The sequence below is a fragment of the Amblyomma mixtum genome, chromosome 2 (genome assembly GCF_055824585.1).
Source record: "Amblyomma mixtum isolate Tamu chromosome 2, ASM5582458v1, whole genome shotgun sequence".
NCBI classification, from domain to species: domain Eukaryota; kingdom Metazoa; phylum Arthropoda; class Arachnida; order Ixodida; family Ixodidae; genus Amblyomma; species Amblyomma mixtum.
The window spans coordinates 174,043,466-174,071,147 of NC_143013.1; the positions used below are offsets into that span (position 1 = coordinate 174,043,466).

General features: G+C 48.9%; 1 protein-coding gene across 3 annotated transcripts in view; it reads left to right on the forward strand.

Moving 5' to 3' along the window:
• Nucleotides 1–27,682, forward strand: part of RabX5 (RAS oncogene family member RabX5) — a 59,202-nt gene that overhangs the window by 15,621 nt on the left and 15,899 nt on the right. Inside the window, exons 2-4 of one of the 3 annotated variants that reach the window (XM_089572772.1) lie at nucleotides 10,821–10,950; nucleotides 14,291–14,356; nucleotides 26,471–26,572. In XM_089572772.1, the coding sequence (XP_089428898.1) occupies nucleotides 10,879–10,950; nucleotides 14,291–14,356; nucleotides 26,471–26,572 (240 nt within the window). In that variant the 5' untranslated portion in view covers nucleotides 10,821–10,878. The remainder of the gene's footprint in view (nucleotides 1–10,820; nucleotides 10,951–14,290; nucleotides 14,357–26,470; nucleotides 26,573–27,682) is intronic. The other 2 variants (XM_089572774.1, XM_089572775.1) reach the window with 2 other exon arrangements.

Consider the following 27,682-nt stretch of genomic DNA (forward strand, 5'->3'; position numbering starts at 1 on the left):
GCATCCGTGGGTGGCCTTATTACTTCGAATCCACGCACTCTGACGTCATAACCATTTCGACCAACCGAAAAGCGCGACACCTCTGCTGATAACCTTCTGTCGACAACGATGGGACAGTAAAGGCTTTCGCCTTAAAACTCGGAAAGGAAGAAGAGAGCGCGCCTATAGGGGCGAAAATTGCCGGTCACGAACAAGTCTGTTTACCGTCCTAGAGGCTCCATATAGTAAGAATTTGTTTTTCTGAGTGATGCAAAGTAGGGAAGATGGCAACTGCGACCTCTAGTGGTTTGCGCATGTCTCATATGCCGCAGGTGCAGTGTTCGATACCCAGTGCAACCGAGTGAGTTTCACCGGTTTTCAAAAGAGAGAGAGAGAGAGGGAAATGCAGGGATGTTAACCAGAAAGGATTCCGGTTGGCTACCCTGCACAGGGGAAGGGAATGAGGGGTACACTTTCCCTCTGGCCTGGTCCTTGGCTTCTGCGGTCTCACATACTTGGGGAAATGAGTCACTGCCTCTTACCCGCTGCGGAAACGTTGGAAAGGCGGGGTTCAGCGAACGCAACCGTTTACCTCCGGTGCTTAGCGATAATTCATGAAACGGCCTGTCATCGCACTCGCTGAAATTAGACTTCACGACGGAGTGTGTCTTATCCATTGACTCTTTCGAACAACCGAAGTATAGCGAAAGAAAAAAAACCCTTGACAATCAAATCAGCACTTGGCGATAATTTCTGAACCGAATGTAATCGCAATCGCAAAATACATGGCTTCCCGACTGGGTTTAACTTATCCACGAACTCTTGTCAACGTGAACTGCCGAGGCGTAGTAAACACAACCCTTGACAATCAGCACTTAGCGATAATTTTTGAAAACAATGCTTTCGCAGTTACAAAGATACATGGCTTCCCGACAGGTTTTAACTTATCCGCGAACTCTTCTCAATGTGAACTGCCGACATGTAGCAAACAAAACCCTTGACATTCAGCGCTTAGCGATAATTCATGAACCGAATATCATCACACTCACTGAAACTTGGCTTCGTGAATGGGTGCTTGAGACCTTTATACATCGTTTATCGTAGAGACAGCAATTCTAGAAGTGGCGCAGATAACATCATCATCATCTGCCTGACTACGCCCAGTGCAGGGCAAAAGCGTCTCCCATGTCTCTCCCATTAACCCTGTCTTTTGCCAGCTGCTGCTACAGCATCCCCGCAATCTAATTTCATCCCCATCTAACTTTCTGCCGTCCCTTACTACAGAAAGAGAGAGAGAGACTCTTTAATGAAATACAGAGAATTTAGCCATCGTTTAAAAATCGCTGGCATGCTACTCTGCGTAGGGAGGGGAATTCGGGAAATAAAGACAGAATGAGAGCAGTGTGGAAGAGGCAAAAAAAAAAAACGAAGATAAAATGCGGCGATGAAATGGGTACTAAGGATGCAACGGCGAGTATTGATGTAACCTATGGAATGATGGAGTGCATAGTCCGACAAATGGGCTGACGAAGTTCACTGCATGAAGAATGCATGAATGTAACGTGCAAGTGAATTTAAAGCTTATCGAGATGTCCAATGTCTTTTAAATATGTAAATAGAAAGTTCATTGCAAGTCTCTGTTGCCTAAGGCAGGCTAAGGGACCTAAAACTTTGTCCATTGTTAGGGGCACTGGGCAGAGCTTCTGCATGCAATGTTCATAGTACGCAGGCTCGTTAGCATACGCAGGGCACTCATGAAGGATATGTTCCAGTTTCTATCGAGGCACAGTTGTCACAATGCGGACTGTTCATTTGTCCAAAACGGTATCGCAAGCCGTTTGTATATGCAGCATTCAGACGAAGTCGGTGATAGAGTGTTTCCAGATGTCGAGGAATTCTGGGTGAGAGTCTTGATCTAAGTTGTGGGTCGATTGAGTGAAGAAATTGGTACTGATGTGTCGGCAAACTCCAAAGCCGATACGTTCGTTCGGAAGCAAAACTTTTAGCCATTTGGGACGCATCAGATTTCGTGAAAAAAGTTCGAATGTATCTCAGATGTTGATGGTCCTTACGGGCCGCTTCATCTGCTTTTTCATTAGCCAGAATGCCACAGTGAGCAGGTAGCCACTGAAACGTTATGCAGTGGCCTGCGGCAATAGCTAAATGATACCACTGTTGTATACTTTTCTCTTGAGGGATATCGGTAAATTCCAATTAAAAATCTGAGAGAGCCTGCAAATGTGCGCTGCACCCCATTCTTATTCTTCTGGTTATTTCCATCTCACGATCCGGATCAGCGGTCCCTACCTGCCCTAAGTAGACATATTCCCTTACCAGCTCCAGCACCTCGCTGCCAATTAAGAACTGCTGTTCCCTTGCTAGACTGTTCAACAGTACTTTGGTTTTCTGCATGTTAATTTTAAGACCCACCGTTCTTCTCTGCCTGTCTAACTCATTGATGATGATTTGCAGCTCACCTCCTGAGTTAGCAAGGCAATATCATCAGCGAATCACCAGTTACATTCTCCATTAAATCTTATCCCCAACTGTTCCCAATCCAGGCCTCGGAGCATCACCTGTAAACAGGCGGTGAACAGCATTGACAAGATCGTGTCTCCCTGCCGGACACCTTTCCTTATTGGAATTTTATTCCTGACTTTATGGAGTGATATGGCAGCTGAGCAGTCGTTACAGATATCTTCCAGTATTTTCACATAAGTCTTCGACAACCTGATTCCGCAATGCCTGCATGACTGCTGAAGTTTCAAGCAAGTGAAATGCTTTCTCGTAATAAATGAACGCTACACAGGGTGTTTCACGTAACTTGAACGAAGGATTTAAAAAAATCAGTAAACCGCAACCCGTTGAAACCAACGATACACTGTTTTCCATCATGCGGCACTCATCAGAATATTTTTTATTGCGCTTAATTAGTTAATTAAGATGAATTATGCAAATTTTCAAATATTCATTTTAGTGCCAAGACCGTTACGTTAGGTTGTAGAGCAGGTTTATGAACAACTGATCCTGTTTATTGTAGCATCATATCTACAACGGGGTCCTTTTTTCCGGCATCTAAAGAAAGCCCGCGAAATATGAAAAATACCACGTGACTACGCTCGTGCGCTACCAAATTGTAGCGCTCTCAACGGTTGAAGTTACGTGAAACGCCCTGTATATAGCTGTTGATTATATTCTGCGCATTTCTCTATTACCTGATTGATAGCGTGTGCAGATAACATCGAATCCTTATTCTGTAAATTGTCTTGTCAGAATCACTGCATTTTCATAGGCGTTTTATACAAATCACAGGGTTCAGTCTTGGAGCTGCTGGAAAAGTTGCGGCAATACATTACAGCCAGTATTACTGATAACGCTAAGCTTATTCTTTGCGGCGGCTTTAACATGTCTGGAATTAACTTGTCTACCTTATTTTTTTTGCCGGGAGTAATGATGTCGCTCAAAACAAAGAATGTGCACGTTAAAGGTCCACAGGTGGTCGACATTATCCCGGAGACCTCCACTACGGCACCTCTTTCTCGCTTTCTTCTTTCACTCCCATCTTCCTCCCTTCCCTTACGGCGCGGTTCAAGTGTCCGCCGAGATATGTGAGACAGACACTGCGCCATTTTCTTTCCTCAAAAACTAATTGAATTATATGATGTTGCATTAATTTAGTTAAGGACTACACGCGTGTTCAGTGCAACAGTAAATCAGTTTGTGGACCATGCATTCTTGAGAAGCAATGCTTGAGGTGACACATGATAAGTGATCTCAGATGGAGTATCGGATCACTAGGAGACTCCAATTCAGATCGCCTCTATAACTAACAAAATGATTGGCAAGGTTATACGGGTATCAGATTTTGCTTCTGCCCATGACGCTCCGATTAGAGATAAGTTGGAGCTATGCTGCAATGAACTACGTCATAGTGGCCTCAATAAACCGCACGACACGAGCCCCCTGCGCTTAAAATTTAAGAACACGGTACACGCATGCATTGAGCTCTTCGCCGCATAAAGCACTAACAAAACAAAGAAATCAACCATTGAATCACGCGAGAAGTAATCTATCTTAATAAGGTAAACAAAAATCAGTCGACTAAGAAAACAGTACGAGAAATTTAATATCAGTAGTTTGTGTAATCAGATCACAGTTGTTCTCCGCGAACTTAAGGGAATGATGCACAGTCAACAGTAATAGTTTTACACTTTTTGTTTAAGCAAGATGATTTATGTATCACCTGCAAAGTTTTCAAGGTCTGTATAAAAAAAAAAACATCTTTCAGCGATATTTTCTTTATGACCGGTAGTCCGACGTCAGAGGCTGAAAAAATATGCAATGCCTTCAATTAGAATTTCAGATCAGTGTTCACAACTCATAGCAGGGCTACTCCTAGGTTTGATATATTCCAAAGAGTTCCACCCATTCAGGAATTGCGAATCTCGGAGCCAGGCTAATAATAACTTTGTTCAACCTATATGAGCGCAAGTCTCCCGGCCCTGAAAGCCGAAAGATGCGCTTAAAGGGCTAATGAAATATTTGCACTTATATTACCCGCTTATATATACGCTTACCCTTGCTACGGTGTTTTACCGAATGATTGGAAACTGTCTAAAATAAAGCCGGTATTTAAACAATACGATAAAGAAATAATTTCAAATTATCGTTCAATAGCCTTAAACTTGCGCATGCCGTAAATTACTTGAGCATATAAACAAAAACCATTTCACCGTTTTTTTTTACAAACCTACTCATTTCCTCATCCGGCGTAACGTGGTTTCAGACATGAATTCCACACCATAACTCAGCTTGTTTGAACAATTCATGATTTTGCCTCAGCTAATAAGGAACGCAGCCAAATAGACAATGTTCTTAGATTTCTTAAAGGCGTTTGGTAAGGTATGTCACTCTAAACTGATAATTAAACTTCTGGTTGCTCTAAAAATGCAGCGGACTATGCAATTGGTTAGAATCATACCTTACGTTCCTTCATCTGTAGGCTGTTTTTAACAAAAAACCCTCGATCTCCCTCTAGGTTCTGCTTAGGGCTCGCTGTTGTTCTCAATTTTTATAAATTATAATTTAGATGAACGAAATGTTAAAATTTGCGTTACGCTAATGATTGCATATTATACTCTGTGGTTAACATCAAAAATGATCACCTTGAACTTAACACAGAACTGGTTCGTCTGATGGAATAGTACAACATATGGCTGATGACTGCGAACCACCAGAAACGTGTGCTCTCTATGACGCACAAGAAAGAACGCCTCATGTATCACTATATGTATGAGTGTAATTACCTTAGCCTGCATAACGGTGGCCGACATTTATGTGAAAACCTTTATTAGGACCATCACGTTTCCGTTATAACTAACATTGCGATGGTAAAATTACACTACCCCAAGAGAACGTTTCAGGATGCTTTTAAATGTCTTATTGAGCCCAGCCTTGATTGCGCTAGTGTTATCTGGGACCCATTCACAGGTGTTAACCTTCATTATGCGAAACGGGTGCAGGGTAAGGGTGTTAGGTTCATTTTTAATAAATATAGATTTGCATTTATTTCTGAGCTATATTAAAAAGTAGTAACAAGGCGAATTCCTTAAAGAAATAATATTTGTCATTTAAGCTTTATGTTTATTATATTTAAATGCCAATTAAAATTTGATGTTTCCCTTTCACTGTCTCGTCCGGCTATGCTACAAGAAGCCGCCACGCTCTCACTCTGCTCCCTTCATATGTAGGAATTTATATATTTAAACGCGGTTTCTTTTCTCGGACAGTAGTAGATTAGAACAAACTAGATAAGGATGTAATCCAGCTGAACAGTACTGACAAATTCTTATTTTTGGTTGAGGCGTAACCCTTGGAAATGGAAAACTGGTTTTGAGGAAAAGAAATGACGCAGTAACTGTCCCGCATATCTCTGTGGATGCCTGAACGGCGCCGCAAGGGAAAGGAGGAACCTGGGAGTGAAAGAAGAAAGAGAGAAAGAGGTGCCGTAGTGGAGGGCTCCGGAATAATTTCGACCACCTTGGGATCATTAACGTGCACTGACATCGCACAGCACACGGGTGCCTTTGTGCGTTTCGCCTTCATCGAAAAGCGGCCGCCGTGGTCGGGTTCGAACCCGGGTACTCCGGCTCAGTCGACGAGTGCCTTAACCGCTGAGTCACCGCGGCGGGTCTCTATCTGCTCTAGTCTATTCTTGGCTTGTGTAACTTCTTTATTATTGATTCTAAATGCTTGGCTTGTAACTTGGGGCATTTTCGGTGCTAATTCATCCTTCGAGCTGTCAATATGGTCACGCTGTTGTATTTTTATCTGTCATTGCTATTGAATTTTGCACCTTCCATCAACCCCCAGATAGAGTAAGCAGTATTCGAAATAAATAAATAATAAATAAGTGCTACGGGTCTGTATGCCTCCGGAAACAATAAACAACGTCTATTGACTCATATTTAGTACCGAAAATTTACGGCAGGATAGATAAGTGATTCGAAATTGCAAATCTCAAGGTAAAGCGCGAGCAACTTATCTGGCCGCTGCTAGTTAGCTGATTTAGACAAAGCACCCAACGTGGAAGCTTGACCGGAGCCCCAATATTGCTATAGAATTTTCTAAAACGTGACAACGTGGAAGCGCAGTGAGCACTATGAACTGTCAGTGGAACTTGCGCTGCACACCCGATGTCCTTCTTTCTTCAAAGCGCCGTTAAAGACAGATATGCATTACTTATGCATGGTGTCTGAGGAGGTTGCCGAGGGAAGTTCTGCATTCTCCATGTGTTTGAACAGTTTTTTTGGTGTAGTTTATGAGGGTTTAACGCCCCAAAGCAGCTCAGGCTATGAGGGACGCCGTAGTGAAGGGCTCCGGAAATTTCGACCACCTGGGGTTCTTTAACGTGCACTGACATCGCACAGCGCACGGGCCTCTGGAATTTCGCCTTCATCGAAATTCTTCCGCCGCGGCCGAGATCGAACCCGCGTCTTTCGGGTCAGCAGCCGAGCTCCATAACCACGAAGCCACCGCGGCGGTGCTGTTTGAACAGGGAAACCGGAATTCCGCCGGAGCGAAACATTCACCTACTGTTGCCCGAAGAAGGAGGCGGCATTGTCTGAATCTGATCATCTGGAGGTCAATGTTACCACGCCGTTGCGCGAGTCATCGCTGCCCCTGGGTACGCGCATAGGATTGCACGCTTTGTTGGCGGTGCCTCGCCGCAACCCACGCTCGTTGCGGGCAACGACGCCGCGGACGATGCGTCACATTTGGCCGTCTCTGCGCGCACCGCTGAGCACACGCGCCATCTGCGCGCACTGATTGCATCGCGTCTTATTTACGACCTTAGCACTGTCACACTGCGCTCGCAGCCCGTTCCGGGACAGCCTTCGGGGAACAGTGACGTCACTCGCGCTAGCCCGGAACAATGCGTTACTCATGCCCTGCACGCGTTGGTTAGCGACACCTGGCTTGCGATGCATAATTTAAAGCAGCCTTTTCATTATTCTTTCGTGGCTTACACAAGAGACGCCGCGCTATCCGATGGATAACAATGCGAAGAATCCTACGGCCGTACCGAAGCTGTAAATAAAAAAAATGCGAATTACTGGTGCCAGCAATCGAGCTGTGCATAAATTAGCTAGAACACAGTGGCATTCTTCGCAGAGAATAGTTCCAGCTCTGTTTTCAGGGCCTGAAAAGCAGCTCTACAGCTAATGGCATTGCCTTTTGAAATGATGTTCAGATTAACCGCCTTACTCCTGCTACGGCACTATCAGGTGCACGCTATCAGGTGCACGCTATCAGGTGCACGCTATCAGGTGCACGCTAGCACGTGCAAGCTAGCTGGTGCAAGGCCATCGACCAAGGCCACGACGTCGAGGTCATGGGTCGACGCCCTTGGTTGGAGGTCCTGCTTTGTGGGTTATTTGCCGCTTTGTTGTTGAGTTGTACCCCACGATGTTTGCCTCCAAGGGCGTGCTGGTGCGGTTCAGTCGACGGAGCACGCACCGATCTATAGAGTGTGGAGATTGGACGAGATGTTGGCTGCAATAAAGCCCCATGACGGAGCCTTCGAGTGCGCAAATCCAACTCCGAATATCTCGCGGAGTGACGTCATGGCCGGGCCGCGCGCGTTCAGAAGTTGCTCTTGTTGTTGGCACGTTTCCAGACTGACGTTACAGATAGGAGGGCATAGATCAGCTTTCAAAGTGCGCGTATTACGTCCTCCACGGATGGGCAAGGTCGCATATCGAAACAAGTTTCGTTGCGTTTCACGTTGGCTTCGCCTTCGCGTTTTCCTCTTTAGCGTTGTGAAACTAGTTGTCTCCTTCTTCGGAGAGCAGCTCAGGAAGATATTGTTATATTGCGGTAACAGTACACGTTCGATCACATGTCCCGAGTACTGTGCGATGTCAGTGTTGAAGAACCATAGGTAGTGAAAATTTCCGAAGCCTTGCACTAGGGCGCCCCTCATACCCCTAGTCGCTTTGTGCCGTTAAACGCCTATAAACCATAAACTATAAACGCGTCCTCCCATTGCTAACTGCATCAACTTGCTATAATTTGCGGTGGGACTATACCTTCGTAGCCGAAAGTAACCATTCAGTATATTTAGTGATCGAAATCTACTCGAACTTAGGCATAATCATTATCATCATTATCAGCGTGACTACGCCCAGTGCAGGACAAATGCCTCTCCCGTCTCTCTCTAATTAACCCTGTCCTTTGCCAGCTGCGGCCACCGCATCCCCGCAAACTTCTTAATCTCATCCGGCCGCCTAACTTTCTGCCGCCCCCTGCTACGCTCGCCTTCTCTTGGTATCCACTCCGTTACCCTTACGGACCATCTGCTATCTTGCATTCGCATTACATGCCCTGCCCAAGCCCAAGCCCACTCTGTTTACTTATTTCCAAACGTGTAACTGCCTTGCAGCTTGCATGCCCACAGGGGAAGCTATCAATCCGAGCTATTCACTGGCCTGGCGCTATGCACTCGGCAGGCGCTCTCCGATCATGAACGGCAGTTTGCGAGTGTCCTTCGATGGGAAACTGCGTTACAGTTCCATCTTGCCAGCTAGGGCTAACCCATGGCACGGAAACTCACAGGCTAGTGAAAGTTGAGAGAAATTGAGGAAAATTATGAGCTTAACGTTAAGAAGCCGGAAAACAGCAGAGTTTGTAAAGGAACAAAATCGAGTTAACGAGATCTGAGTTGAAATCATCGAGTAAGAATTGGCATGGGCAGGACATGCAATGCAACTGCAAGATGAGCGATGGTCTATTGGGCTAACGGAGTGGATTCCAAAAGAGGGCAAGGGAGCGGGGGGTGGAGTGTCCGGTAGCCGGATGAGATTAGGAAGTTTTCAGTTATAAAGTGGTCGCAGATGGAACGGAAGAAGGTTAATTAGGGGCATAAGGGAGGTGGCTTTGTCCTTCAGTGGTCATAGTTACACTGATTATGATTATTATTATGATGCGCTGATCTTCTAGAAATGGCCTTCACACGGCTAGCACAAGAGAGAGTTGTACAAAGAGAGCGAATGCTGCAGCTTAGCGACGAGTCGGCGACACCACATCATTTGGCGTCAGAGAAGAGGCGAAGGTAAAAAAAAAAAGAAATACTCATTTGCGTAGCGAGGGAGAGCTTTAACGAGAGTCAGGGCGGAGACAGGTACGCCGTAGGAGAAGCTCCTTCAGCGAAGATTACGCTCGAGCGACTGGCTGCCCACGCTGACTTGAGCGTCTCTCGGGGTGACCTATCATTTTCTTCTACGGGGCTTCCGCATGTTGCGTACTTGAGTGCCGTCGCAGCCTTGCTCGCCGCTAAAGGGGGTTGGGCAATGTAGGCGCGAAGGCTGGTGGTCTTCCAAGAGGGAGGGAAGCTCGTTTCTTTGGCGGAAGCTGGAGCTGCACGAGTCGTACGCATTTGCTTGCGGCCTCTACTCCGCGTGTTCATACAGGCGGCTTTTATCGGTAGGGTTCAAGGAAGATGAAGGGCCAGGCCATCACTTCGCGGAGCCGACCTCGGGACGACACTACCTCGAGGAAGAAGCGGACACCGGTCCCCCACCCGCACTCCGACCTTCACCCCCACCCCCATCCTCACCCCCACCCTTAACCACTCCCCCACCCCAACCTCCATGAAGCACCTTAGTTCTGTCGCAAGGTATCGGCCTACTAAATGCAGAAATGAAGACGTTAAAAAAAAAAATAAAATGCCGCCTACATGCGTTCCCGCATGTGTACGTGTGGGAAAAATTATAGTCGGTACCAAAAGTTTTGTTGATAAAGAAGAAGCGCCACTGATGCAAACGAGCGTGCATGTATGCCTGTAGATTCAAACAGTCACATCGCCGCCGGTCTCAAGAGCGGGAGCTCCCGGAAACTGGCGCGATAATTAAGTTCAACTGGAGCTCCGGTGGAACACACCATGCTTGCTCCCCAAAGTACACGCGAGCAATGTCATTACTTTCGGTCGGCCCAGCAATTCATGACGGCATTATCACGCTGTGCTTTCAACAGAAAGTAAGTTGAACTGCTGTGCGCTTCTGTGTAATTGCGAAAGAAACGTCTCTAGGAGCCGCCTTATTACAGCGACGCCCTGAAACTGGCCCACATAAGTTGCCAAGCGGCCAGCTCATGCTTTGACGTCGTACCTGACTTGCCGCGAAATTTGCGTCTAGAATTATAGAGAAGCCAAACGAAGCGTACTTTCCGTTTGAGCCGCTGTGTTTTTACTCTTGCCGCTCCTCTTTCTTTCTCCCCGACTCCTCTCTCACGGGTGCCGGGGTTCCCGGACTGAACTGTTGCGCTTGTTGGTCCCCACGCAGGCCTACTCGTACCTGGACACGCCGTACCCGGAGACCGACTTCCCGCCGGACATACGCGATGCCTGCCTCAGGAGGAGCTCCGTCGGCGCAGAGTGAGTCCGCCCCGACACGTTGGCCGCTCTTTGCCACTGTAAGCGGACGCTGAGCGCAGCTACATTCAGTTTCCGTTTTGTTGCGAAAGCAACACTACGCGAGTCGCCGAGCCATTTCGCGGAGCTGACGAAAGTCCACACTGCGCATGCGCGAGGAGCAGTGACGTCACACGGCGCACAGCTGGCGCGCCGCCGCCGTCGCTGCGCGGGTGACTCAAAGGCGGCGCCGCCGCGCTCGCCAGTTGCGCATGCGCAGTAGCGGCGCATAGCTAGCGTGCCGGGGCCGCCGCCGCTGCCGCGCGTTTTCCATCGCCTCTATCTCTCTCTCTCCACGTTGCTTTTGCAGTCCTCCAGGTTTAACCAGAGCCAAACCACTGCCAATTTTTTTTACTAAAATCGATGACATGGTTTTCTGTGGATATAAATAGATGTTTATTCACCACCAAAATACGAATTTATTGCTAAAAAAATTATATTTCAAAATCAAACATTTAGTTTTTTTTCCTCACTTCATTCAGACTCGTGAAGACATTAGCGTAAAGAAATGCGTCATTCCCGTTCGGATGTGATCGGTGGTTGTAGCCTGCTCTCAGAGATTCGCGAGAATTTCCGATCTTTATTGCATTTTGCGTCCGATGGATGGATGGATGGATGGATAGGAGCGCCCCCTTTGAAACGGAGTGGTGGCAATTGCCACCATGCTCAGCTTTTCTTTCTTTATTATTTTTTTGTTTACTGTGTTGGCAATTCTCATTAAGAATCGCCATCATCTTTACCTACGGTTTCCTACAATTCTAACCTTATGCCACATCTCTGCTTTTCAGCCACCAATCCTCCAATCGCTTTTTGCTAACTTCCACTGCAGATTTATTTACATGACCATTGTTATCTTTAAACCCTAGGGCCTCAGGAAGAGTGACTGTGCCTGCAGGTGTCGCTGCAGCTGGCAGCGACACCTACATTTAATTTCTGATTCTTTGTAACTTATAGAAACTCCATTTTCAAAGAGAACACTTTTATTTTGCCATTAGAGCGCAGTACTCTATCAATGCACAGGCCATCGTCAGTTCACCTTCAGTGACTGTTTAATCAGAGCCGGTGAAATGAAGAAACGATCACTGACAATAGTCAAAAAGAAAAAAAAAACGTTGACCTGATCACGATGCCTAATCAGACTTATTTCTATCGAACTCTCAACTAATTACTTAGAGCCCCGAGACTCGAGTTGGCACAGAGGCCGTACAGCGAGCCTCAAACGACTCTGACGCTCCTAAACTCGGCACAGAAAAAGGAATGCTCTACCCTTACGCCTGATTTACTCGTTAGCTGCTGTGACGCGCCTCCGCGACAGGAACAGGACGTAGGAAGATCTTCCTACGTCCTGTAGGAAGATCTTCCTACGTCCTCTGAAGATCACGGCCGCGACTGCATGCTGTGGCATGAAGCGCGTAAAGACGACGAGCGCGAAAAAGACACGAGTGTACAAAACGAAGAGCTCGCGTGCGCCATAGTATCTCTTCGATCCTTATCACGTCGCGGAATGCCAACTAGCCCGTCAGGTGCAACGCTGTCCCGTGACAACTAAAAACGCTAGGAAAGGGGCCTATGGGATTTTGACATAGATGGAATTTTGACACCGACAGAAGAGAGCAACCTTGAAAGTAGTATTTTTTGCATTCTACGTAAAATCTATAACTACCGACTTCTGGTCACTTCCTCAGCACGACCTCTAAAGTGATGCTTCATTCAGGCCTTGCTTCTACCCCACGTGAGCTCTGTTTTGATTGCGAATTGCATTCCAGGATGTCTAAATCGCTTCCCTGCACTAACCATGCATGTCTTATCTCGGCGATCCTGTAGCTTGCTCTGTGCGACAAACTGTTTACCGCCTTGCTCACAAAAACCTGTGAGTGCATAAAACATATTTTGGACAATAAGGCAAAGGTGTACGTGTTCTGCGCAGCGCACGCATTTGTGAGAATTTAAAAAATTAACCTTGCCTCGCTTCTTCAGGGAAACACCCAAAAAATGGGCCTCTCGTCGCTTCGTCAAAAGGGCTCACACTTTTAGACTTATCGGATGGCCTTCAAGGACCCATCCATGCTTCAGGAAGTGCTACGTTACTTGTGTTGCACCATTTCATCGAAACTTCTCTGAATTTATTTTTTGCCCAAGCCTAAATTTCTGGTCATTTAGCGCAACCCTAAATTATGCTCTGTGACAAGTCTTTCAATAAAAGCCTAACCCACAAATTTGGCTAGGCTTATTCGCCCAATTAATAATTTAATTGTTCTGATGCTATACGTAATGTCCGACTACCTTGAGGAGCAATAACTGAACAAATAAATTATAGCATTCCGGTTAACTTGTTTACGGGCAGGAAAGGAATAGGGAAATATTCATTGATTCATGTAGGCTTGAGAAGTGTAATACCAATGTGCCGCAGTGGAGAACAGTGAATGTCTAGTTCGGTTTGTGTTTTTTTTTTTCTGATAGCGTCACACCATCTGTTAGGCGCGGCGGTGGCTCCTCGAGGAGCAGGGGGGTCCACGGACCACGCGACGAGCGGTTAGACCTGGCGTAGTATTGCTTTCGCAATAAAACATCTTCATTTACTGGAAATGAAGTCCCCCCGTGTGGTGCCCTTATTTCGAGACCCCATGTGTGTGCTACGAAGCACTCGCCGCAAATGTGCGCGCGTACCGAATACGCTGCAGAGGAACAAGCAACAAAACAAAACAAGAACAAGCGTGAAACGTTACCGAACTCGGTCGTTCTGTCTCAGCGCCGCTCAGCAAACGCCGTGGCGAGCAGGTCTCCATTCCTGAAGTATTACACGGTGGCTGCATCGTCAATGACAAGGAAGGAGAACAGAAAAAAAGAGACACCACAAAGATAAACAAAATCGCGAACCGCGTAGCGATGCGTCAGTGGGCGGCGCGCGGAAAAGCCGTTCTCTGCGGGTCAATGTCACGGTGCGCGGAGGCAACGACTGCACGCTAGGCGACGTTAATGACCCGACCGGTCCGCGGGCGCTACACGCAGACCCGCCGAAGGGCAACAAAAAAGAAAAAGGCTAAGAAGGAATCTGGAGAGAAGAGTCCGGAGCGGCGGTTGTTATGGCTGCTTGCGGGCTCTCGAGGCATTAATAGCATGCGCGCCCACGGGAGATCGTGATGGAAAGCGTTTCTTTATTTCTCTCTTCCCATTTCTCGGAACAAAGAGGCCTCTGTGATCGCGAAGCTTGTGTATGTGTTCTGGGCCCGGGATTTCCAGACATTGCTGACATACAGGAAACGTGTTGAGTTGCACTCCCGTGTTTCATTCTGATTTCTTTATCCCCCCCCCCCCCCCCTTCTCCCCGTGTTCCCGGTGCAGCGTCCGCGCAGCCAAAGTGGTGGTGGTCGGCGATGTCTCCGTCGGCAAGACCTGCCTCATCACGAAGTGAGTGCGTTCTCCGCTCAACTTGCCCCTTGGTGACGACGAGCGAATGGTATTTACTGAGTGGGGCACACTCGGGCGACTGATCGCCCTTGCACGCAACCAGGGGATTGCCCGCAAACGCATGCAGTGTTTCGTTCCTGGGGGCGTGAGTGGTGAAAGTTTAGAGGCGGCGTTCCACGAAAGGCGACCACTTCAGTGCAAAATGTAGGGGGCGCAGTAGGGAGCGGATGCACCTATTCTGTACGAGGAGCTGTACTTTCCGTTTCTGAACGACCACTCACAAATGCGTACTTACGTGATGTGAACATCATAACATGTATGCGGTTGCAGAGGTGCTTGTAGATTTCGGTGCCCTCACGTCATACGGGCACCATGACGGAGCGATTTGGAGAAGGTGATGATCCGAAAAAGGATTCCAGGTTTTCGCCGTGCCTCTGGTCTTAACGTTTGCGGTAGCCATGCCATCAATAGAGGAGAGCAAGCTGCCGGGCTAGTTGGTGATGCATTTTTCGAAAGAAACAAGGGACAGGAAGAAAGGACATATAAGACATTCACGAGCGCTACTGCCAACAGTTTATTCATGCTGTCGTACAAGGCGCATAAAAAGGAAAAAACGGCGAGCATGAGCGTAGAGAGGACAGAGCAGGCATAGCAGTCAAGCAACAGGTTACTAAAAAAACGAGTCTAAAAAGGCACATTCAGCGGAATACACGTGAACAGATGTGTCACTCACACAACGCTCGGACAATTTTTTGATATACGTAATAAGCCTCTAGAAGGAGCCTAGCCTTATCATTCCCGCTCTTGCCAAGAATCGTGGTCCTCTCAAATCTTGCCCTGCACGCGAGCGCTGTGTGAGTGACACATCTGTTCACGTGTATTCCGCTGAATGTGCCTTTTTAGACTCGTTTTTTTAGTAACCTGTTGCTTGACTGCTGTGCCTGTTCTGTCCTCTCTACGCGCATGCTTGCCGCTTTTCCCTTTTTATGCGCCTGGTACGACCGCATGAATAAACAGTTGGTAGTAGCGCTCGTGAATGTCGTATGTGTCCTTTCTTTCTGTACCTTGTCCGTTTTTTGCGCTAACTTCTTTCGAAAAATGTCATCAATACAAGCCATCTATATGTTTCTGCGAAGCCTCGTTCGTAATGACATTCTTTCCACTACTGCTCCTGCCGTCGAGTTATTTCAAGCAAAGTGAGGTAAACTGTCTTCCAAGTTACAAGCGTTGCTCTCAAGCAGCTATTACGGGTATCACAGCGAGATGTGGGTAAGGGGATGAGAAGAACCGGTGTCAGCGGACGGAGGTTGCTACTGGCCACAGACCGCCCACCGACAGTTGCACCGACTAACGTGAAAACGGTGCAAATGTCGAAATTTCTCGCGATATGTTAGCTATTGTAAGTTGAGCGCGTGACCACCGACAGAGATATTTTTCTTCATTTTATGGTATATTTTTTTGCGCATGGGGCCAAGCGCTGCTGATGACGGAACGCTCGTTTCAGACCGCCACAGCCGCGTAGAAAATTTTGGGTATACAGAAACAGCGCATACGCGGATCTTCTTCAAGGGCGCTCATTACAAACTTGGAGGGAATGTGGCGCCACTCAACAATACTGCCGTAGCCAGAGCGCGCGCACTACAGACACGAGATAAGCGAACGTGTTTCGGCCGTCTTACTTCGTTTCCTGTGTAGAGGGCTGCAGGTGCTCATTTGGTTTCGCTGAAGAGCCTTTCTCTGACGCACCCGGTGTTTCAGGGAGCAAAAAAAAGAAAATGAGCATCTGTTTTAAAGAGCGAGATTTGGAAGCTTGGAGACACCCCAGAAGCGTTCTCAACGATTCACTCGGGGCTCTTTTCCCGAGTCCCATGGAAATAGAAAGCGCCGCCAAGAAGTGACAGTGTTTCACGTGCGGAATCTATAACGTCGCGCCAGGAGAACTGCCGACCATTTTGTACTGAAGTAAATTCATGGTAGAGAGAGGGTGTGGTAGATGGTCCTTGGCGATCACAAAATGAACAAGGGAGGGGAAAACCTCAGGTTGCTTGAGCCAACGTTTCGACAAGAGGACTTGTCTTCGTAATACAACGGTTCCATACAATTTCTTTTTTGTATCAATTCTTTTCGGGCCTTTGTCAGTGACTTAATCGACTCGACTCTTTTCTTATCACTGGGCTCTGTCACTGTACGAGGCAGATGAGGGAGATAGAATAAAACAGGGATAAATGTCGTTTTGTCATGATGGACATGGCGCGGCAGTTCTCTGAGCGCATGCTTCTTTTGAACGCGATGAACTTGCAGGGGTTTCTATTGTCGCACAACGGGTGGTTCCTGATATTTAGAATGTGTACTCTGCCAAGTTAACTTCTCGGGCAGGTACTGTCGCGCTTAATTGTAACTGCAACACACATGATGTCAGAGCTCAGAGCACGCATTTTGATCTAGTTTTCGTAACAGTCAGACGCTTGTTCTATTCTCTCTAACGCTCCTTTGTCTACCCTCGCCATGGGGCTTTTGCTCTTTTCAACAAAAATCGTCTTAACGAGACGATGGAGCCTCCAACCCCCACCGCACCGGGCTTGCCGGTCGCCATCGCCGCGCGGGCAGTGTCGGTTGCTGACGTATGCTTCAAAAGCAGTTTGATGAAGCTACACGCATTATTGAAGCTCAAGACGAAGCCCGCCGCCTGGTCTCAGCAACTTATCGTACTCCAACTCAGTATGTTCCTCAATAAAGCCAGGCCCTGCACACCTGCTCGCCACCGAGCCGCTCTCACAGAAGCAGCCCGAACAATGCGTCATGCCTGGCCCCGGAAAATACTCAAATCTGATGGTATTCATCCGGATGTCGATGCAGGCACAGTCGCTCTTCCGGAGGCCCTATGGTTTAAAGACAACAATGGTCATGTAAATAAATCTGCAGTGGAAGTTAGCAAAAAGCAATTGGAGGATTGGTGGCTGAAAAACAGAGATGTTACATAAGGTTAGAAGTGTAGGAAACCGTAGGTAAAGAAGATGGCGAGTCTTAATGAGAATTGACAACACAGTTGAAAAAAAATAAAGAAAGAAAAGCTGAGCATGGTGGCAATTGCCTCCACCGCGTTTCAAAGGGGGCGCTCCTATCCATCCATCCATCCATCCATCCATCCATCCATCCATCCATCCATCCATCCATCCATCCATCCATCCATCCATCCATCCATCCATCCATCCATCCATCCATCCATCCATCCATCCATCCATCCATCCATCCATCCATCCATCCATCCATCCATCCATCCATCCATCCATCCATCCATCCATCCATCCATCCATCCATCCATCCATCCATCCATCCATCCATCCATCCATCCATCCATCCATCCATCCATCCATCCATCCATCCATCCATCCATCCATCCATCCATCCATCCATCCATCCATCCATCCATCCATCCATCCATCCATCCATCCATCCATCCATCCATCCATCCATCCATCCATCCATCCATCCATCCATCCATCCATCCATCCATCCATCCATCCATCCATCCATCCATCCATCCATCCATCCATCCATCCATCCATCCATCCATCCATCCATCCATCCATCCATCCATCCATCCATCCATCCATCCATCCATCCATCCATCCATCCATCCATCCATCCATCCATCCATCCATCCATCCATCCATCCATCCATCCATCCATCCATCCATCCATCCATCCATCCATCCATCCATCCATCCATCCATCCATCCATCCATCCATCCATCCATCCATCCATCCATCCATCCATCCATCCATCCATCCATCCATCCATCCATCCATCCATCCATCCATCCATCCATCCATCCATCCATCCATCCATCCATCCATCCATCCATCCATCCATCCATCCATCCATCCATCCATCCATCCATCCATCCATCCATCCATCCATCCATCCATCCATCCATCCATCCATCCATCCATCCATCCGTCCGTCCGTCCGTCCGTCCGTCCGTCCGTCCGTCCGTCCGTCCGTCCGTCCGTCCGTCCGTCCGTCCGTCCGTCCGTCCGTCCGTCCGTCCGTCCGTCCGTCCGTCCGTCCGTCCGTCCGTCCGTCCGTCCGTCCGTCCGTCCGTCCGTCCGTCCGTCCGTCCGTCCGTCCGTCCGTCCGTCCGTCCGTCCGTCCGTCCGTCCGTCCGTCCGTCCGTCCGTCCGTCCGTCCGTCCGTCCGTCCGTCCGTCCGTCCGTCCGTCCGTCCGTCCGTCCGTCCGTCCGTCCGTCCGTCCGTCCGTCCGTCCGTCCGTCCGTCCGTCCGTCCGTCCGTCCGTCCGTCCGTCCGTCCGTCCGTCCGTCCGTCCGTCCGTCCGTCCGTCCGTCCGTCCGTCCGTCCGTCCGTCCGTCCGTCCGTCCGTCCGTCCGTCCGTCCGTCCGTCCGTCCGTCCATCCGTCCGTCCGTCCCACAGCCAATCCGATCGCGCGTAGCCTGTGAGCAGGTTACCGCAACTCTACCGCAGCGGCGGCGACGGCTCGCTTTTCGCCCCTTTCAGCAGGCCCTTCCTAGAGGCGCGTCGTCTGCTAGCGAGCCGCAAGGGCAGAGTCTGACGCTGCGCGCTGAAACCTGCCGCCTATTGTGGCAGCGGCTCGTTTCTCTGCGCCCACAATGAATAAGGGCCCCAGCTCTAATCCACCTGCCACAGAGACGGTTCTATACAGACCAGCAGAAAGGAAGGCCAATTTTTCAGCCTTCTGGCAAGAGCAATCGCGGCGCAACTGGCCAACATTCCTGCAGTGCAAAATGTCCGCGTAAACCACTGCAGAAACGTTGTAGCCGTCGATGTCCACGCTTCAAATGATCTCCAGCCCCTTCTCGAGGTTGAAAGCATTTGCGGTATGAAAGTCAAAGGCAAACCAGCCAACACCAACAGTTGCGCTGGAGTTTACTCTGCTGACACCAGCATTCCTAATGAGGAAATTGCAGACAACATTGACAGCTGGACCTCCGTGCTCGACTGTAAGCGCAGCGGCAACAATCTTGTCGCTTCGCGGGTGTCAAACCGCCAGAAGAAGTTGCACTGTTTAAACTTCGACGAAATGTTCGGCCTTGCCTTCCGCGACCTGTTCAGTGTCTCAACAGTTGCTCTTTTAGTCATGTAACATCGACCTGTCAGGCTCCATCCCTCTGTCTCCTTCCCCGAATGCGTTTCTGTGTCTGCTCAAGTCCTTCGTGCGAAGTTCTGTGCAGTGCGGGATCGAAGATGGGACATTGTTCTCCAATGGGTCCCGTCGCACATCGGCCTTCCTGGAAATGAAGCTGCTGATCTACTGGCTAAGGAGGCTCACCACAACAGTGCCGTGCCCTTTTGCGACTCGGTGTCAAGCTGTGACGTAAATGGACGCATTTTTCGGAGGAAACTTACTGAGCGTCATCCAGACCCTCGTGTGGCCGCTGGCAAACCTCCCCGCATTATCGCTTTTAGCGACTTTGGCCTTAAGGCTCGTTCACTACTACTCCGCATTCGCATCGGTTGTGCGTGGACGGCAGAACGACGTCGACGCATCAGAGGTGAGGGCGATGCCCTGTGTCGTGAGTGCGGTGACGTGGAAACCGTCGAACATCTGTGTGTGTGCCCCGCGTTTTCAAGTGCACGCGCCGCTCTCAACAACGCATATCGTGAACGGGGCCTCCCCTCTGCTACTGTCGGTCACCTAACTTTCCCGAACACAACAGCTGGCAACTCTCAAAGTGGTCATCGCTCCCTTGTTCGCTTCACACTAGAAGCGGGCTTCTACGACCGTCTATAACGACACTCAAACTGTCGTGCGCCATCTCCCAAGTGTGTGTGCACCGCAATTCAAGCTTCTAGCGCGCTCGCACAACACGTGTCTCGCTGAACATTTCAACCTTCCCAGTCTACGCGCCCAAACTCTTAGTTCGCGGAAACCATTTAATTATCTTAACACCAATTAACACCTTAATTACGTTATATCACGCCGAACTGCTAGTGGTCCACGGTCACACCAGTCTCAGATGGTGCATGTAGCCCGCCTCAAGCGATTTCATCCCAGAAGTGCACGTTAAAGAACCCCAGGTGGTCGAAATTTCCGGAGCCCTCCACTACGGCGTCTCTCATAGCCTTAGTCGCTTTGGGACGTTAAACCCCATAAACCAAACCAAACCAAACCGTTCTATTTAACTCGCCCGACGGCTTCGCTTATGAGGAGGGAAACGTCACGCGCTTTCACAGAACGTCGACAGAGAAGCAGAAGATGAACGGTAGGACTGACGGGGTAGAGGAAAAGGAAGAGAAAGAGCAGAAGGACGCTTGTAGGCTTCGTCGCCGTTCTACTTCTATCGAACCCCTCTGTAAATAAGCCCCGTGTGTGCTAAGCACATAACAATATGGTCACTTCTGTGTGGCAGCAAATTATCGGACTTCCATATGGCGGGGCTTCTTTAAATTCACAAAAAAATTATCGCTTCTGAAAAGCTGTACGACGCGTCCCCGATAGTACAAGAATCTCTTATTTGAAAATTTCTTTTTGTTACCTATAGCCGAAAATGTGGCATATCAAAATAAATAGTACGGCACCGCAAAAGTGCGCCCGTGAAACAAAATGGCATTAGACGATGACGCTGAATAGCGACGTTGCATACTATAGTGTACTAGAATTTTAGTTCATTTACGCGCAAGTGCGACAGCTGTGCTCGGTAACAGCTCTTCTTGGCAATGAGAGGAAAGGTACAGAGGCGGAAGCTATGCAACTCTGTCATTCCACCTGTAGTTCGACTTCAGGACGGTCGCCTAACAAGCTTCTCGATACGCGGTTTTTCTCTCCATGGCTGGAGCAGCTGGCGTCATCTATGGAAGCTTCTTGGAACCGCAAGCGTCTAAACAACTCAATGTAGTGAATAACTTTTTTACGTGACCCTCTAACGCTGAAAATGCACATTTATGTTCGAAATAGGCCTTAAGTAGCGAGTGTTAACAATTGAACCTCTCTTTCATCGTCGTCTTTTACAGTGCACGGCTCCTGGCCGAAAAGACGCCCCGGCCGTGGCGATCGCATTTCGATGGGGGCGAAATTCTCGAAACGCATGTACTGTGCGATGTGTGCGTCAGAGAGAAAGGGATTTATGAAATGAAAGGAATGGAGGAGAGGCCGGCCGGCGCTAAGGTGACCCTGGCCTGCTAGTCCGCACTGGGGATGAGGGAAATAGAAAGTAAAAGGAGAGTTGGGATGAGAATTGAGGGTGATGATGTCACAATACAATTAATTCTTTGGGGTGGCCTAGACTGTAGAGGAGCCCACACACACACTCAGTGGCACTCATCTCGCGTATACGACATGTAGCGCAAGCTGCAGCACATGTCTTCCACATGCTTAGGTCTTGCATGCACACCAGTTCTCATTGCACACAGACCGCGCACAGTTGAAGAGAAAGGCTCTGCACACACTCTCGCCCCCCCCCCCCCCCCCCCCCCGGCGGCAGAAACGAGCATGGACTCACAAAAAGCTGAAAGTACACAGACACACGTCCAGGCACAAACGCGTATGTACAGTCTTTGTCAAAAGTAACCAGGCTCCATGGTTTGCTTCTCATTCGTATAACAAAGCCCTCAGAGTTTCCCTAAAGATCAATTCTTCTTACCATACAGAGGTTTAGAGCTTGAGGGCTGGCATAATAGCTTTAATGTGCGACTAAGAAGAAGAAAGTGTAGCATGGTTACTTTTGACAAAGGCTGTACATGTGTGGTCCGCACTGTACATCGTGGAGACGCGCATAGCACAGCGCACACAAGTGTCACAGGTGACAGAAGTGTCGTCGATGTGCGGTGCGAGTGCACGTTAAAGAACCACAGGTGGTAAAGAATCCCAAACCCCCCACTACGGCGTCCCTCATAACCTGAGTCGCTTTGGACGTTGAATACAATAAACCATAAGCCATAGACCATAAACCAATATAATTTGTTTTGAGAGGCTCCTAATAACTGCAGCAGGGGACTATATTTGCATTTTGGGAAGAGCAGGCGTGTTTCGGTTCTGTAGTCTTGCCTCAATTAAGAAGAGCTGTCGGTGCCTGTCCGCCCAACGTCAGTGTGCATGAAGCATCATGCAGTCTCTGGGTATATGCCATGTGAAACACTGTACTGACTTTAAGCTGACGGCTGCATACGTGTGGTTGGTAGAAAGGCGCCAACACTGGAAAAAAGGATTCGCCCCAGGGTTCCGCACTAACGTGGTATTTGTATTTCTTGGTAAAGAATAATGAGCAGTAACCAGCCTGACATTAGTCAGCGAAGAAACCAACCGACCTGAACTTACACCACGTTCCGTACGTTGCATACTAACGTTTTGAGTCGTGATTTTAGTGCAGCTATTTTAACCGAAATCCTTTCGCGCATAGGCTATACCTTGGAAACCACCCTAATGTAACACTTTCGGGCCTTCGTGGTACTGAAATAAATCGGTTACTTCTATACATCCTCACAGTGTCGATCCTCTACTAATTTACGTTACATCCGCTGGTGGACTTTATTTTACACGCTTCGAGTTCGCCTAGTTAGTGTGTGGAGTCAAGGTGCTCCCAGTGCTCAGACAAAACATCCATGCATTCGCGCAAATATTAGAACTTCCATGTCAGGGTGTCTTCTTAATATACCGTAATTTCTTGTATACCGTGGAAGATGCATGTTTAAAAGCTATTTAGCCCTTTGCGGACTACCTATAGGTGGAGACGCAATGATATTTGTTGCTTCAGTATCGCCCAATATGACGCAAAGTTCCCACCGCTTAGTCTATTCCGAGATTTGCTGATACTTGCGCTGTGCGTGCACGTACATTTCTTTTTGCGCGGGCTGCACACATTGCTTCTGCGTACTATGTACCGGGTGTGGACAGTACTATGAGCGATTGAGCCCTGGAGGTGCGGTCTGGGTACCAGAAATTACGGTAGGTCAGCAGCCCGGTGCGCACGTCTATAACAGATACTTCTCGGAAATGCCAAGGGCGGCCTACTGATACCTAATGCATACTGATATGGCGTGTAGAGCGGCGAAGCCACAACGTCGCCTCTATCAGCTGAAAGCGAAAGCCACAGAAACCGAAAGCACGGCCTCACCTCGGACCCACGCAGCCTGCTTTCACCTCTTGCACTTTGCTCTGTGCCTTCAAGCTGCTCGATAAGAAATGTCACGCAAATACAGACCACATAGGACGCCGGTTTTGGCTCACTAAGCCTGTTTTCCGTGCCGTTTGCTAATGTGCACGTTTCCTGAGGGAAAAGGTATAGACACAGACTAGCAATGTGGAATGTGCCGGCGTTGTTCACGGACAGCCGTGGCGGGTTTGAGCGTCACGTCCGTGTTCCGCGCTAAGCGCACCCCCCTTGCTCGCTGCCCCGGTGTTCAAGGCTGATTGGTGGCCGCGACTATGGCGCACACGATGAGTGTGCCAACTACAAGGAAATCTGCTGGCGCCAGCCGCTATACTTCCGCAGTTGCAGGGCGCACACGGATGTTCCACATGTGCGTATTAGATTAATTTGTGACGCTATACAACGCTTGGCTGCACTGATGACTCGCTACCGTCAGTGATCATCGCGCATGTACGGTCTCATGTAGCATAGCCTTGCCCCTCGTCGCGTATTGATTGCAAGGCTATGAGCCGGCCTGTGATCTAGCAGCCATCGCTCGGGAAAGCAGCCTCTGGGAGAAGGTCCCTGTTTCAGTGCGCGCTTGGCCGTCATAGGAATGTGGTAGATCAATGTCGAATGCATGTATTCAGGCACCGCGTGAATGAGCCAGTACTGGCCAATACTTACACCCGCCTCAGTGCTTGTTTATCTAGGTTCACAAGCCTATGTAAACAACATCGAGTGTGCGTGTTTGAATGTGTCGTGCCGGTTTCGTCCCATGCCTGCCGGCGTACTGGGAAAATAGGACACAATGGGACTAACTGTCTAATAGCCGTTAAGAGAGAGAAAGAGGGGATAAATAAATTTTGGCAGCTTTACCGGGAGAGCGTAACTGTTTACAATCGCCGTAAAATTCCAGATGCCTTTAGATAGGTCGACGGGTCTCTACCTGGCATTAGGAGCTGTCCGATAGGTGTACAGGTCTCCGAACTGCACGCCTCGTCAGTGTAGGGGGCCTTGAGGGAAAATCCTACCGGGCCGAAACCCGCATACGCCATCTAAACTATGTAGGACCACAACTACGTCTCTCGGGTGCCTGCCGAACACAACTCGAAGTCTCAGAACCACGGCTGGGCGCGTACACCACTGTGGTCAAACGGGGCTCGCTCAACAACAGCAGCTCGCTTTTTGGCAAAGCTGCTGCTTTCGGTGTTACTTCCTTTCTTGGGAGTAGAACTGGAAAGTGGCCTAGCTGCGCCTTAATTACGGTCACTGCACACTGGGAGCCCTTGCGTTGCCCGTGCTTGTTTGTTTGACACCCCCCCCCCCCCCCCTCCTCTACGGGCAGACAACGTACATAGCCAAGAGCTCATATTTCTTTCTGTCCCATGAGTGAGTATATGCGAAACAGAGGGACAGCATCTTTCAGTTGTCGTTATCGCCACCGCTTTCACTGCTCCGCTTGGGCACGGCAGAGGGAACGTGCTAAAGTGAAGTGGTTTAGAACAGCGCGATCTGCAATTCGCGATCGTCATCTGCCTGCGCGGAGACCATACTGCACCTGCCCAGAGAAGGTCTGCTTTTTCACGTTGAGCCTCAGGGCCACCTACGCACGCGAAGTTGGCGCCTCGCAGAAAAGGATCGCGATATGATAAATCTATCTGTACTACGCGACAAATGAAGCGGAAGCTACGCAGCGAAAACACTGAGGAAATCGCGCCGAATGGAACAGAAAGACGTCAACGCAGACGGATGAAGCGCGTACTTTCAAGAGTTGAAAGTACATGCTTCTTCCGTCTGTGTTCACGTCTTTCTGTACCACTTAGCGCGATTTCCTCAGAATGGAACACCAACTAGTCCCCGCTGTTGCCGTGTTACCTAAACACTCCCTATCTTCCTACACATATGAATATAGTCCCCTCTTGCAGTCATTAGTTTCCTCTGTAAACGTCGTGTACGGTTAATTTCCTTTATTTAGTCACATTCTTAACAGAACTGCCAACTATCAACATCGAAAGTTGGGAAAAAAATATCTTGATTGCAACAAATTTGCTACGACGTCTAGTTACAAGCAGGTCCAATAGATGGCGCCAGCAACTCCAGCGACGTACAACGACGGAATTAAGTTACCGCGGGGAGAGCCAGGCGGTCAGGCTCACCATCGCGTGGCCGAGCTGTTTGGCGGAACGGCGCAGTTACGGACGCTCCGCTCCTGTGGCCTTCCCTCCTTTGCCAAGAAAAGCTGTCGCCGTGTATATCAAAGCGCAAGAGCCATTTTTGTCCTGCGTTTGCACGTTTGCACTTTGACCGCAAATCGTAACTGAATCTGCGCACGCAGTGTAAACATTCTCCCTAGCACACTTCAAAGCTCATTTTACGTCAGCGCTGACGGCTTAAATGCATGCCTGAAGGGCCGTTATAAATCAGCACATCATGGCTGTATGGAAAACTACTTTGTGCGACACTCATGAGCAAGTGAAAGTCCTTTATACTGTCTTTTCCTAGGAAGCATAAGGTTTTCTAGGTGTAGATTGTTAATAATAGGGTTGGCTGGTGCTGCGTATAACTAGTACAGTATTGACAGGCGCAGTCACTAAGTAGGCCATCACGGGTCCGCGCTACAACGGTCGTTAATATCTTGTTGAGAAGGCACGTTTTGGAGACCCGTGGTAGTTTTGTGGTCAAGCCGTGTAGAGGTGACAGTCAACGCTTATCAACTATGACAGTCTTGTTCGCTCCGCGTTGTACCCAGCTTCTTCACCACTTTTTCAAGCGCCAATACCGCGCGCACCGGTAGTATTTTCGATTGCCTGCGTGAGACTTTGCTTGTCCTAGAATAGCGAGTTGGTGCTATCGTCTTTACTGGAGCGGTTCTCACTACGGCGTTCTTGCTGCTGTCGGTGCTGCATCGGCTGAACCGTTTTCACCGCTGGTGACTGTTGTGGGTGGTTTTCGTACTTTCCGCGAAGAGACAAATTCTGACGGTGTCCTCGCTCGCCTACACGCAGGTTCTGCCACGAAGTGTACGACGCCAACTACAAGGCCACCATCGGCGTCGACTTCGAGGTGGAGAAGTTCAGCATCCTCCACGTGCCCTTCAGCCTGCAGATGTGAGCGCAGCTCTGCCCGTTTCCTTTCGAATGTCTGTGCGTGCTCCGAGCGACATTCTGCAGCCCATGCGGTTTGCCTTAGAACACGCTAATCCAGACTGGCGCGCTGAAACGCACTTGCAGAGCACGCGGTGAGAAATAAAAGCTTTGCAGAATGGTTTCGTTCGTTGCAGCATTTGTTTCTTCTTGCAGAATCTCGCTTATGAGTCGGCGACATTGCTATCAGAGGTTTCTGTAGCAAAGGAAGAATGATAGGGCGGAAGGTGTACAGCCTTGGTCGTAGTTCTTCAGGTCACGGGGTTTATTTTCGGAAGTTGCTAGAGCCCTTTGTCGGCCCTGTAGTTAAGGGAAGAGTACCTTATACCTCATATTTTAAGACCTTTTGATCCTGAGGGATGCTGTGAATGCTCCGTTGTACGCGTCAAAAACGAATCCTGTGGCCTGGGAACTTTCGATCAATCAGGCTGCACGTCTTTGGAGAACACTGCTATCAAAAGGAGGCCGAGTCAGCTAGAGTGCTACGAGAACATGTGGGAACCATAGCTCAGGGTATAAAAATATGTGAGCTCGGAAAGAGCATCCGATAAAATCTACGCACACGGTACCGTAAGGCAAGCCACACCTGTAATAGTGTTGCAAAATGGATGCAGTTCGTCAGAGAGGCACTGGAATTTTGTTTCGACGTTGCATACTTGGTTTTTTTTTCTGGTATGATTAATGGGCCAAACACGCCAGATGTGAACGCGGTACATGCGCGAGTAATTCTCAGAAGCAGCTGGCAACTTATCCGCAAGCGAAACAGTGTCGCACTGCGTCACGTAAAGGTGAACTCTAAGGCCGCATAAGTCTTGGACCGCGATAAACATTTAAGCTCCTGTGCGTTGCATTTGACTGCTGCCGTTCACGCGAAGTGGGCGCGTGTTTGCTGGCACCGGACATTCCGATGCGCGTCGCCGCTCGCCGCGGTGCTTCTGTGCATACACGCCGGAGAGGGCACGCTACGTGGCAGTCACCTGTGCCAACTGACCGCTGGACCTAGACGGGCCAGTGTTTACTGTCCCTACTGGGTTTTAGGCCAGTATACTAAACTGAAATTGGAATTAAATAGGG